Source organism: Rattus rattus, chromosome 9 (genome assembly GCF_011064425.1).
Source record: "Rattus rattus isolate New Zealand chromosome 9, Rrattus_CSIRO_v1, whole genome shotgun sequence".
Lineage (NCBI taxonomy): Eukaryota > Metazoa > Chordata > Mammalia > Rodentia > Muridae > Rattus > Rattus rattus.
The window spans coordinates 9,104,809-9,116,900 of NC_046162.1; the positions used below are offsets into that span (position 1 = coordinate 9,104,809).

The 12,092-nt window shown below is 40.3% G+C and overlaps 2 protein-coding genes and 1 long non-coding RNA gene across 3 annotated transcripts in view; all 3 read left to right on the forward strand.

Moving 5' to 3' along the window:
* Positions 1 to 12,092, forward strand: part of Pdxdc1 (pyridoxal dependent decarboxylase domain containing 1) — an 80,931-nt gene that overhangs the window by 49,772 nt on the left and 19,067 nt on the right. Inside the window, exons 14-16 of the mRNA XM_032912810.1 lie at positions 5,671 to 5,734; positions 8,196 to 8,284; positions 9,778 to 9,883. Coding sequence (XP_032768701.1) covers positions 5,671 to 5,734; positions 8,196 to 8,284; positions 9,778 to 9,883 — 259 coding nt within the window. The remainder of the gene's footprint in view (positions 1 to 5,670; positions 5,735 to 8,195; positions 8,285 to 9,777; positions 9,884 to 12,092) is intronic.
* Positions 6,588 to 6,992, forward strand: LOC116909274 (60S ribosomal protein L35a-like). The gene has a single exon (XM_032912809.1). It carries the CDS (start codon positions 6,631 to 6,633, stop codon positions 6,961 to 6,963), a length of 333 nt encoding a protein of 110 aa, XP_032768700.1. The 5' UTR covers positions 6,588 to 6,630; the 3' UTR covers positions 6,964 to 6,992.
* On the forward strand, positions 9,891 to 11,521 carry LOC116909276. Its single transcript, XR_004389064.1, has 2 exons — positions 9,891 to 10,506; positions 11,427 to 11,521. It is a non-coding gene; the product is annotated as an uncharacterized LOC116909276 (long non-coding RNA).

The window sequence follows — 12,092 nt, forward strand, 5'->3', positions numbered from 1 at the left end:
GCCAGTCAGCTGGCCCCTTTCAGTTAAGAAACTTGAGGAACAGAGAGGAGGGTTGTGAGTCAGAAGATTTTTTTCTCTCAGCAGTGCCACTAGGTGACCCTGTGACACTGGACATTTTACCTGCATGTATGTCTGTGTACCACATGCAGGTGTTATGGCAATTTTGGCTGGGAGTTGACCAGAGTAGCTTAGAGCATTAGAATAGGTTAATAATTGCTCAGATATTGTACTGTAAAGATAATTAAATACATCTTATAGTCTCTGTCTCATTTGTTTAGTAGCTAGGAGAATAAAGAAAAGATGATTACCTTTTAAAAATGTTTTATATATGGTGTCTATTCAATAATAATCTACCCTTATTCCTATATTATTCCTATACAGTCCACCTGCAAAATCTATTCTATTTCTCCTTCCCAGGGAGATCTACATGTCCTGCACCTTGAGACTTGTTATTACTTAGCCTCTCTGGGTCTGTGGATTGTAGCATGGTTATTCTTTACAGCAAGTATCTACCTATAATTGTGTACACAATGGTTGTATTTCTGGGTCTGGGTTACCTCAGGATGATTTTTTCTAGTTTTGTCCATTTGCCTGCAAATACGTTATTAATAGCTGAGTAATACTCCATCGTGTAAATGAACCACATTTTCTTTATCCATTCTTCAGTTGAAGGACATCTAAGTTGTTTCTAGTTTTATCTATAACAAATACTGGTAGAATAGAGCATCCTTAGGTATATGCCAAGGAATAATATAGCTGTGTCTTGAAGTAGATAGATTCCTAATTTTCTGAAAAACTGCCATATTGATTGCCAAAGTGGCTGTACAAGTGTGCACTCCCACCAAAAACTGAGAAGTGTTCCCCTTGCTCCTGTCCACATTAGTGTCACTTGTGTTTTATCTTAGCCATCTGACAGGCATAACGTGCAATCTCAGCATCGATTTGATTTGCATTTCCCTGATGGCTAAGGTTGTTGATTTCAAGGAAGACGCAGAGTTCATGGAGACACTACATTAGAGTTGAGAAGAATAGAGCAGCAGAGAGGGAGATGGATGCAGTGTTACCGGTAGAGTTTTACAGAGACAGACTGAAAAGAGAACAAGCTAGACACAGGTAAAGACAGACTGAGCCTGAGAATGAGAAGGAGCCTGAAGATTAGAACATATTGCTAGAGTTAGTTTGAGGCCAAGCAGAGCAGTTCAGAGGCCAAGAGAGAAGCCAGATTGAAAGCCAACTGGGAGAGGCGTTTGAGCCACAACAGCTGAGTTGAACCAGTCAGCCAGAGCTCAGAAAGAACAATAAAGGGAGAGCTTATTCAGTAGCATCTAAGGGGATTAGATTGTATAGAGGCTGGAAGCTTCCAGGACTAGGCCTAGGTTAGCAAATGAAGGAAGCAAGCCTTGGAGACGACAATTATATCAAGTAAATAAAAGTTACTTACATGTTTCAGATATTAGCCAGATGTCAGATGTGAAATTTATCAAAATCTTTTTCCACTCTGTAGACTGCCACTTTGTTCTATTGACCGTATCCTTTGCCTTACAGAAGCTTTTTGGTTTCACAAAGTCCCATTTATTAATTATTGATTTTAGTGCCTGTGCTGTTGGTGTTCTGTTCAGGAAGGTGTCTCCTGCGTCACTGTGTTCAAGGCTATTTCTTACTTTGTCTTCTATCAGGTTCAGTGTATCTGGTTTTATGTTGAGGTCCTTGGTCCACTAGGTTTTTGAGTTTTCTGCATGGTGATAGATATGGATTTATTTGCATTTTTGACATGTAGACATCCAATTAGACAGACACCATTTATTGAAGATGCTATTTTTTTCCATTGTATATTTCTAGCTTCTTTATTAAAAACCAGTTTCCATAGGTGTGTGGATTTACATCTGGATCTTCCATTCAATTCCACTGATGAACCCGTCTGTTTTTATGTCATTACCATGCAGTTTTTATTACTATTGCTCAGCAGTTCTACTTAAAATCAGGAATGGTGATTCTTCTGGAAGTTCTTTTATTGTACAGAATTGTTTAATCTATCTTGATTTTGTTTGTTTGTTTTTCCATATGAAGTTGAGTACTATTCTTTAAAGGTCTGTATAGTGTTGGACTTTTGATGAGGATTGCATTGAATATGTAGATTGCTTATTGGTAGGATGGCCATTTTCACTGTTAATCCTACCGATCTATTAACGTAGGAGATCTTTTCATTTTCTGATAATCTTCAATTTCTTTCGTTAAAGAAAGAAGTTACAGTCATGCAGGTCTTTCACTTGCTTGACTAGAGTTGCCTCAAGATATTTTATATTACTGATGGCTACTGTGAGGGGTATTCTTTCCCTGATTTCTTCCTCAGCCCATTTTTCTTTGTATATAGATATAAGATGGGTACTGATTTTTTTATTTTTTATTTTCTTAGTTAATGTTACATTCAGCCACTTCAATGAAGGTGTTTATCAGCATGTTCCCTGGTAAAATTTTTGGGGTCACTTATATATCACATTGCTTATATCATCTGTGGATAGCAATACTTTGACTTCTTCCTTTCTCATATGTATCCCCTTGAGCTCCCTCAGTTGTCTTACTGCACTTCTAGAGCTTCAAATTCTAAACTAAATAGATATGAAGAGACTGGGCAGCCTTATATTGTTCTTAATTTTAGTGGAATTGCTCTGAGTTTCTTTACATTTAATTTGATGTTGACTATAGGCTTGCTGTTAATCGCCTTCCTTGTGTTTATTATGTCTCTTGTATTCCCTAATCTCTCCAAGACATTTATCATGGAGTATTGGATTTTTTTCAAAGGCTTTTTTCAGCATCTAATGAGATGATCAGTTTATTTCTTCTTTCAGTTTGTTTTTGTGGTGGATTACATTGACTGATAGTTCATATGTTAAACCATCCCTGCATCTCTGGGATGAAGCCTACTTGATCTTTGTGATATGTTCTTGGATTCAGTTTGTGAGCATTTTATTGAGTACTTTTGCATCAATGTTCACGAAGGAAATTGGTTTGTAATTCTCTTTTTCTGTTGAGTCTTTGTGCAGTTTGGGTATCAGGATAACTGTAGCCTCATATAATTGAGTTTTGCAGTGTTCCTTCTGTTTCTATTTTTTGGAATAATTTGAGGAGTATTGGTCTTAGTTCTTCTTTGAAAGTCTAGTAAAATCCTGCCCTAAATCTGTCTGGCTCTATGCTCTTTTTGGTTAAGAGACTTTTAATAATTGTTTTTATTTCCTTAGGGGTTGTAAGTCTATTTAAATTGTTTATCTGATCTTGATTTACCGTTGATAAATCATATTTATCAAGAAAATTGTTGGGCTGGAGAGATAGTTCAGTGGTTAAGAGCACTGACTGCTATTCCAGAAGTCCTGAGTTCAAATCCCAGCAACTATATGGTAGCTCACATAGATCTTGTAATGAGATCTTCTGATGTGTCTGAAAACAGCTGCAATGCACTTATATATAATAAAATCTTTAAAAATAAAAAAAACAAAAGAAATCTTTTAGATTTTCCAACTTTGTGGAATACAAGTTTTTAAATATGACCTAATCATTCTTTGGACTTCTTGTTATATCCCCATTTTCATTTCTGATTTTGTTAATTTGGATATTCTCTCTGTCTTTTAGTTGATTTGGATAAGGGTTTATCTAGTTGATTTTCTCAAAGAAAACTAATTCTTTGTTTGATTCTTTTATTATTGTCCTCTTTGTTTCTATTTTATTGATATCAGCCCCAAGTTGATTGTTTCTTACTGTCTACTCTTCTTGGGTTTGTTTCCTTCTTTTTGCATGTCCACTGTCTGGGACCAACCGGCCTGCTTATGCCTTTCTTTGCCTGAGCTAGATGTTTTCTACTTCATGGGTCCTTGTTTCCAAGTAGCATACATGGGGTTACCACCAGCCAAGAATACTGGAGACTTCCTGGTAGCTTGCTTCTGCACAAGAATGAGTTTCACTCTATTGTTAGAAGCTTCAGGAAATTGAAACTTACTGTAGGTAAGAAGTCTGGGAAATCAAAACTTAGGCCATTGGTTTCTGATGTGAGGTCTGTTTGTCGTTACTTGACTACCAGTTTGTGCTGTGTGACTTTTCTGCTTATAAGCAAGTGCTTTTTGCTTGATTAAATGAGACTTGATCAGAATACTGTCTTGTCTCCATTTCTTGAGCCTCTTGTCCCATCCATTCCCGCTCCTCTCTCCAGGATCTCCATTGATGTTCCTGCAGGCCGGGACAGTCCACTTCCCTTTTTTTGGCTTTGCTGGTATGAGATTATTTCATGGCTTGTAGTTAACTTCCTTGGGTTGGTGTTTTCCTTTTAGTACCTTCTGAAGGGCTGGATTTGACTTGGTCGTAGAATATTTTGTTTTCTTCGTCTGTGGTGATTGAAAATTTTGATGAGGATTAGTCTGAGTTGACCCCTGTGTTCTCTTAGAGTCTGCAAGACATGTCCAGGTCCTTATGTTTTGCCATCTTTTTAGTTCCTCCTTGCTTGTGGAATTTACCCCATTCTGCTTAAACAATAAATCTTCATTCCCTTAAAGGCATTAATAATTTTGTTTATATGAAAGTTAGGGATGACACATGTGAAAGAACTATAAGTACCAGCTCAATAAATAATTAGTAAATTTAAATATAACTCTTGCCTGATCAGAATCTCATCCACATATTTCATTAAAGTGTTAGTAGATCCAGGCCTGGTGGTACACACCTTTAGTCTCAACAGTTGCGAGACAGAAGCAGGAACATTTCTTTTAAGTTCAAGACCAGCCTGGTTTACATATTGAGTTCTAGGCCAGCTACACAGTGAGACCTTATCTCTCAAAACAATAACCTAAAAAAAGTTAGAAAAATTGATGGGCCAACTGCTTCCTGTTGTGTGTTAGAACTTCCTTGTTGTGGTTTTACTAATGAGTTTATCAGCCATGGCATAATTTGATACACAGGATTCAAAACTACAGTAAAAGATTACAACTGTTAAATGCTGAGAGAAAGCATCTCCAGAGCTGCTCCCAGCAAAAGAGCCTGCCACAGACTGCTGCTTTGTTGCATGGTAAAAAGCCTGGTGGCTGACTGAATGTGGAGAGGGAAGTGCATCATATCAGAGTAATGCGATTAGCATTGTCATCAATTAGGAGATACAGTGAGCCACTTGTTTGACAATACACTAGTATGTTTTAGGCTGTCAATATGAGCATTGCCAGAAGGATTTGAGTTCTGTTATAAAAGAGAATGAAGGTTTTTTTTTTTTTTAAATCCCTGAGTATAAAAAGTTCCTGATTTAGGCTGAAGAGATGACTCTGCAATTAGGAACAGTTGCTGCTCTTGCAGAAGACCCAGGTTTGGTTCTCAGCACCTACATAATGGCTCACACTAGTCTAACTCAATTTCCAAGGTATCCAGTATCTTTTTCTGGTCTCTGGGGTACCAGGCACACATTGGTTGACTCTCACACTTTTTTATTTTTTAAATTGCTCATTTAAATGACTTCATAGGGTTTTAAGTGAGGGACCATCATTTTCATTGGTCACCTCAGGCCAATTACAGCCTTTGAGCCTTGTAACATTTGTGTAAGAACACCATTTCTGCCTACTTTCTTTCCAAAGATGCCATCTTATCCTGATGATGTCTGGCCCTATCTTCAGTGTTGTAACAGCACATTTCTCTTTTTTGCAGGTGGAAGATGAGCTCAGTTCTCCAGTAGTGGTATTCAGATTTTTCCAGGAATTACCAACCTCAGGTAGGTGACTAAAAATTTCTTTGTGCCAGGCATGGTGGCACAAGCCTTTAATCCCAACACTAGGGAGACAGAGGCAGGCAGATCTCTGTGAGCTGGGAGACAGCCACAGCTACACAGAGAAACCCTGTCTCAAAAACCCAAACTGTGGCTTTCAGTTTAATATCATACAAAATTAAATTCTATGTGTTGTTACTGCTAAAATCTTCAGTCCTAGACTCCACAAGCATTGCCACTGCTAAGTGCCTGTGACTAAACCAAGGAGTCCCAGCTCTTACCTCATAGCCGTGCTGAGCCAGCTACAGAACAGTGCGTAGAAAGATGTTGTTAATTTACAAGATTTGCTTTGTTCTCACAAGTCCTTTAAGGAGAGGGATGCTTTTAAAACTGTGAATAAAGAAGTATATTTCTAGACATGTTTTTAGTAGTCATGTGAGGAAGAAAAGGTATGAACATCAAACCTCTTATTCTCCTGCTAGCTTTTAGCCCCTAAGGTGTTTCTCAAGTATTGTGATGTAGGATAAGAGGATAGATCCAAGAGTCAGTCAGTCTGTCTGTCTCTGTCTCCCCTTCTTCCTCTCACTCTGTCTTCCCCTCCCCCACCTTCTTTTCGTTTGGGCCTGGAACGTGTTTTATAGACTAGGTGAGCCTCAGACTCACAATGACTAACCTGCCCATGTCTCCCGAGTGCTGGACTAAGAATCTATTTTAGCCTGGAGAAGTGGCACACATTCACAGTCTCCGTACTGGAGAGCCAGAGGCAGGGGGTTTCTGAGTTTGAGATCTAGTTCTAGAATAGCCAAGGTTACAACAGAGAAACCCTTTCAAAAAATCCTCTGATTTTAAAGAATGGCGGTCTTTGGAGGCCTGCTGGGAACAGGACTTCTAAAAAAACAAGTATGTCTGGAAGGCTGTGGTGCAAGGCCATTTTTGCTGGCTACAAGCGAGGCCTCCGGAACCAAAGAGAGCACACGGCTCTTCTTAAAATTGAAGGTGTTTATGCCCGAGATGAAACTGAGTTCTACTTAGGCAAGAGGTGTGCTTATGTGTACAAAGCAAAAAACAATACAGTGACTCCTGGAGGCAAACCAAACAAAACCAGAGTGATCTGGGGAAAAGTAACTCGGGCCCATGGAAACAGTGGCATGGTTCGTGCCAAATTCCGAAGCAACCTTCCTGCAAAAGCCATTGGACACAGAATCCATGTGATGCTGTACCCATCCCGGATTTAAACTAATGGAGAGTAAATAAAATAAAAGTAGATTTGTGCTCTTGTAAAAAAAAAAAAAAAAAAAAAAAAAAAAAGAATGGCCCATGCTGGGGATATAGCAATTTCTAGTGTATACATGGCACTAGGTTTTAATCCTCAATACTGCATGAAAACAAACAAACAAACAAAATGACCCGCATGCCACCAGCCTAGTCCAAGGACATTAGCTTTCATTTAGAAGGCACTGACATTCCACCTTGCACACCGTCCCCTCCAGGCACCTCTGCATGACAGTGAGTGAGTCACGTCAGCTTGCTCATAGCCATCAGAATCTAGGGCTCCACATCATACCCACAGGGCTCTCTGCCTGTTGGATTTGCCTCCTTCCTGATACCTGCTTCATCCGGTCATTGTGCTTTATCACATTGGTCCTAGAACACACTACTCTTCTTAAATGTTGTTGTGGCACTGCTGCTTCAAATACATGTCTCTTCATTCCTTTTCTTTCTCTTTTTTTCTTTGTTTGAGACAGGATCTCATTCTGTAGGCCAGGCTAGCTTTAATTTAAGCAGTCCTCCTGCTCCAGACTCCCTCCTCTGCTTTTATATCTGTCTCCACTAAATGCTCACCTTCTGCCTGCATGGGCTCCATTACCCTCTGTCAGAGTCCTACCTCTTTTCAGTGGCTTGGGCTTGATACATAGTGGGCTTTATTTTCTTTATGATTTATTTACATTTTTTTGGTTTCCTTTTGAAATTTCTTAAAAGCAAACTTTTCTTAAATATAATCTTCCCCTGGGACATAGGCTGGCCTTGAATTTATAACAGCATTCTGACCTTAGCTTTACCAAGGGCTGAGGTTTTATAGATGTGCACCACTAGGCTGGTGTTGAAAGCACTTTTTATTTTTTTAAAAGAAAATTAAGAATCCTATGAGTATTGGTGGTGCATGCCTTTAAACTCAGCACTTGGGAGGCTGAGGCAGGCAAATCTCTGAGTTCAAGGCTAGCCTGGTCTATAGAGAAAATTCAGTAACAGCTAAGGCTACACAAGAGAAACCCTGTCCTGAAGAACAACAACAAAAATCCTATTATAGAAATGCATTGAGCAGTTACTTAGTTCATCAGGAAGGTATTGGACATTAACCTCTCAGACATATTGATTTCATTACTATATGATGCTGTTGATGGGTTGAGTTGTAATGTTTATTTTAGCTTTGTTTCTGAGAGTGAATCCCTTCTGTGTTTGGCCTCAGATCCAGCATTTAAAGTTGCCCCTGTATCCAACATAGCAGCTGCAGCAGTTGGCCAGGAGAGACACTCCTGTGATGCGCTGAACCGCTGGGTAAGGATGGCTGCTGTCCGCTTTCTCTTCTTTACATCTGGAACAGTGCCAGCTGGCCTCACACCTAATAACACGGTCACGTGTGGTTGGTTAGTCATACCCCCACGAAGGAACCTCATACAGAGACACTGTGCTTGTTCTGTTCTGAGTCCTATCACCACCTCAGACACTGCTATCTCTGACAAGCCACTCACTTTGCTTCTGTGACCATTTCCTAACTGCTACGTAAGACAATGAAATAGCATGTAAAGCCCCCAGTACCTCCTCTTGGACAACAAGAGAGTGGCTAAAACTGGATGTGGTGGCACACACCTTTAATCCCAGCATTTGGAAGGCAGAGGCAGGTGGATCTCTAGGAGTTGGAGGCCAACCCAGTCTGTATAGCCCCAGAACAGCCAAAGCTACACAGTAAGTCAAAAACTAAACAGAAGAGTGCGCCAGAAGAGACAGGTGTCCCCTGAGACCTGTGGCAGCCAGGCAAAGCAGGCCAGTGTTCTACTCCAGGAGCTTTATGGACGCTGAAGTGCAGTACCTCTAGATTTTAGACTTCTTAAGTGTTCTCAGTAGGGAAAGATGTTCCCAGCAGTGTCATTTCCTAGATTCTAATGAATAAGATATAATATATCCATGCAGCACCATTTAAAGCAACTGTTATAGACCTGCAGCCAAATGTTTAAAACAGGTGGAAAGTAATCAGCACAAATTAGATGGAACAAAAGCAATTTATTGGGGCTGAGTAGGTAGCTCTGTGATAAAGTGTTTGCAGTGCAAGCATGAATACCTGAGTTCAGATCTCTACCATTCGTGTTCTTAAAAACAAACCCACCAGGTATGCCTACAGTCCAACCCTGGGAATGCAGAGGTGGGTGGGTGGTTCAGGGAGCTCACTGAACGGACAGTATAAGCAAACCGATGAGCTCCAGTTTCAATGAGAGAGTGACTGGGAAAAAACCCAGTATTGATCTCTGGTCTCCACATGACCAAGCACACACACATACACACACACACACACACACACACACACACACACACACACACACACACACAAATACACAAATGTGTACCTTCGAGCACACATACAAAAGGAAAGAGGAGGTTCCTAAGGTTTATAGAACACCACGTTTGTTACAGACACAGAGAAAAGACCCTGGGGAATAAACTGCATGTCAGCAGTCAATGGGGGTCATTTTTAGTTCATAGTTGTGGCTTAACCGTATTGCATGTTTTTCTAAAGTAAATTCGTATTTAGAATAACATAAAATGAACTCTTAATTGGAAAAGGTAGGCAGAGTTGGGGGTGGGGGTCGGGGGGGGCGCAAAGTCTCCTGGGTTCTTTTCCCAGCATGGGAAATAAAAAGTTGCTATTAAGTATTGAAAGGTACCCTGAAGTATAAGGAGAACTAGCTCCAGGAGCCATTTTAGTCAGGGATGAGGGTGGGTGATGAAGACATTTTAGTCTCTATTGCAAGAGTGTTCTGTCCTTTTCCCTGCAGTTGGGAGAACAGTTGAAACAGCTGGTGCCTCAATGTGGCCTCACTGTCATGGACCTGGACATAGATGGCACATGTGTTCGGTTCAGCCCTTTGATGACAGCAGAAGGTAAGGCACGTGCAGCTCCACCCCTCAAAGAGTTCCATTATTCCTGCTGATGACCGGCAGTCGGTGAGTGGGTCTCCCTTACAATAACTGCAGCTCTCTTTGAAAGAGCTTTTCTTTTTTGGATTTTGAAAACAGGGTTCCTGAAACTCTGTAGACCAGGTTGTCCCCAAACTCACAGAGATCTAGCTGCCTGTCCCTCAGTCCTAGGATTAAAGGTGTGTGCTACCACTTCTGGCTGAAGAGGCTTTTCTTTAAGGCTAAGTTTAAGTTTTAGCCTAACTTGTCAGTAATAAAGTGAGACGTCTGGAACCACTGGATTCCTGTGTTTTGATATCATGTGATTCTAGGTTTTCTGTTTTGGTTACTTCTCATGTTCAAGTGCACGTCTGAATGACCTGTGGAGCTCTAAAACCTTTGAGCAGTCATAGAGACTACGGCAACAGACACAGACCTGCACAGATTCAGCCCAAACAGGGTCCTTAGCACTGACAATAGAAGTAGGCGCAGGTGACCCAGTCCCCAACAAAGAACCTGTCTGCAATTAGATACCTGCTGGCAAAGAGGAAGTCAACGTCATCCCTAACTCACCTGCCAGGAGTAGTTAGCCAACACAAAAACTCAAGGTATTTTGTGAACTTCTTTTCCTTTGTCCCCCACCTCTTATTGGTCTTTTGTTGGTTTTGATTCTAGGGTTTTTGGGGGGTGGAGGAGGTAGTGTGTTTCTTGTACCTTTGGGTTTTTTTTGGGGGGGGTGTCTTTTTTGTCTCTTGTTTTGGTTTTTTGTTTTGTTTTGAAAGAGAAACCATAAAGTTGTATGAATAGGGAGATGAGAGGAATTGGGAAAGAAAACATGATCAAAATTTTTCAATAAAGAGCCCTTTCCCCCAAAAACAAACCACCTGGTTGGGCTACCTCCAGACTTTTAACACTGTGTGTCTGGAACAGAGCCCAGACATTTAATTTTTGTTTTTCCCTAATTGCATTTTAGTAGTAAATATTTAATAGTATGTATTTAAGATATGTGATATGGTTTAATATACATAATGAAGGATAGACATGTATAAGTCAAATTATAGGGATGGGGCAGTCCCCTGCTATGCCACCCTCCAGGACTCTCCATGAGGTTAATCCTCCAGAAGTTCTTAGATGTTTACACTTTTAAAAGTGCCTTTGGTGATTCTAATAGAGTAGGGCCACTGTTTTAGACATTGCGGAAAGCAGTGCAGTTAAAGTCTGTGAAGTCAAAACAGAAGCTGAGAGGTGCCCTCTCAGTCACTAATAAACAATTAGATGAGAGACAGCGTGGTTCTGTTGCATGGCAAGTGACCATAGTTAACAGTAATGCACTAAAAAGCTACTAGAAGACATTCAAGATGTTCTCCACAAGGAAATAGTAACTATTTGAAGAGAAAGCTAGGCTTTTCACAGATTTGATCATTTAATAGTACATCGATGTAACAAGGTAGCCTGAGGTACCCTGTAAACAATAGTTTTTATATCCCTCTTTTCTTTGAAGATTGATCTCACTTTGTACCTTTCACAGGCCTGAAACACTCTGTAAACCATGTTGGCTTTGAACACAAAGAGATTTGCCTGCCTTTGCCTACTAAGTGCTGGAATTAAAAAAGTGTATCAGTATGCCAGGCTATATATCTTAAAGGTTTTTATTTATTTGGGGATGTGTGTTCATGCAAATGTACATGTGTGTGCATGATGCATGTATACCGTATTACACATATGAAAATTAGAGGACAGGTTTGGGTATCTTATACCATGTTAGTCCTAGGAATCAAACTCAGTTATCATACGTGCCAGCAAGTGCCTTTACCTAGTGTACCATTTCAGAGATCCTCACTGTATGTCAGAGACAGTCTGGGTATGTAACCCAGGCTGACCTTAAACACTTGATCCTCCTGCCTCAGTCTTCTGAGCACTGGGATTGCAGGCATGAGCCACCACACCTTTCTTTCTTTTTGGTGTTTTATTTTGTTTTGCTTTGGGTTTTTTTTGTTTGTTTGTTTGTTTGGTTTTTTGGTGGTTGTTTGGCTGGTTTTTGAGACAGGTTTTCTCTGTGTTGCTCTACAGACCAACTCAGAGATCTGCCTGTCTCTGCTTCTCAATTGCTGGGATTAAAGGCATGTGTACCACTGACCAGCTACCACACCTTTCTTATATATCAGTTTTAAAAGGCTGGGGTTGGGGAGATAGT

What these genes read in the sequence shown, in the direction of transcription:
- LOC116909274 (XM_032912809.1), top strand. Translation starts at nt 6,631, where the DNA reads ATGTCTGGAAGGCTGTGGTGCAAGGCCATTTTTGCTGGCTACAAGCGA.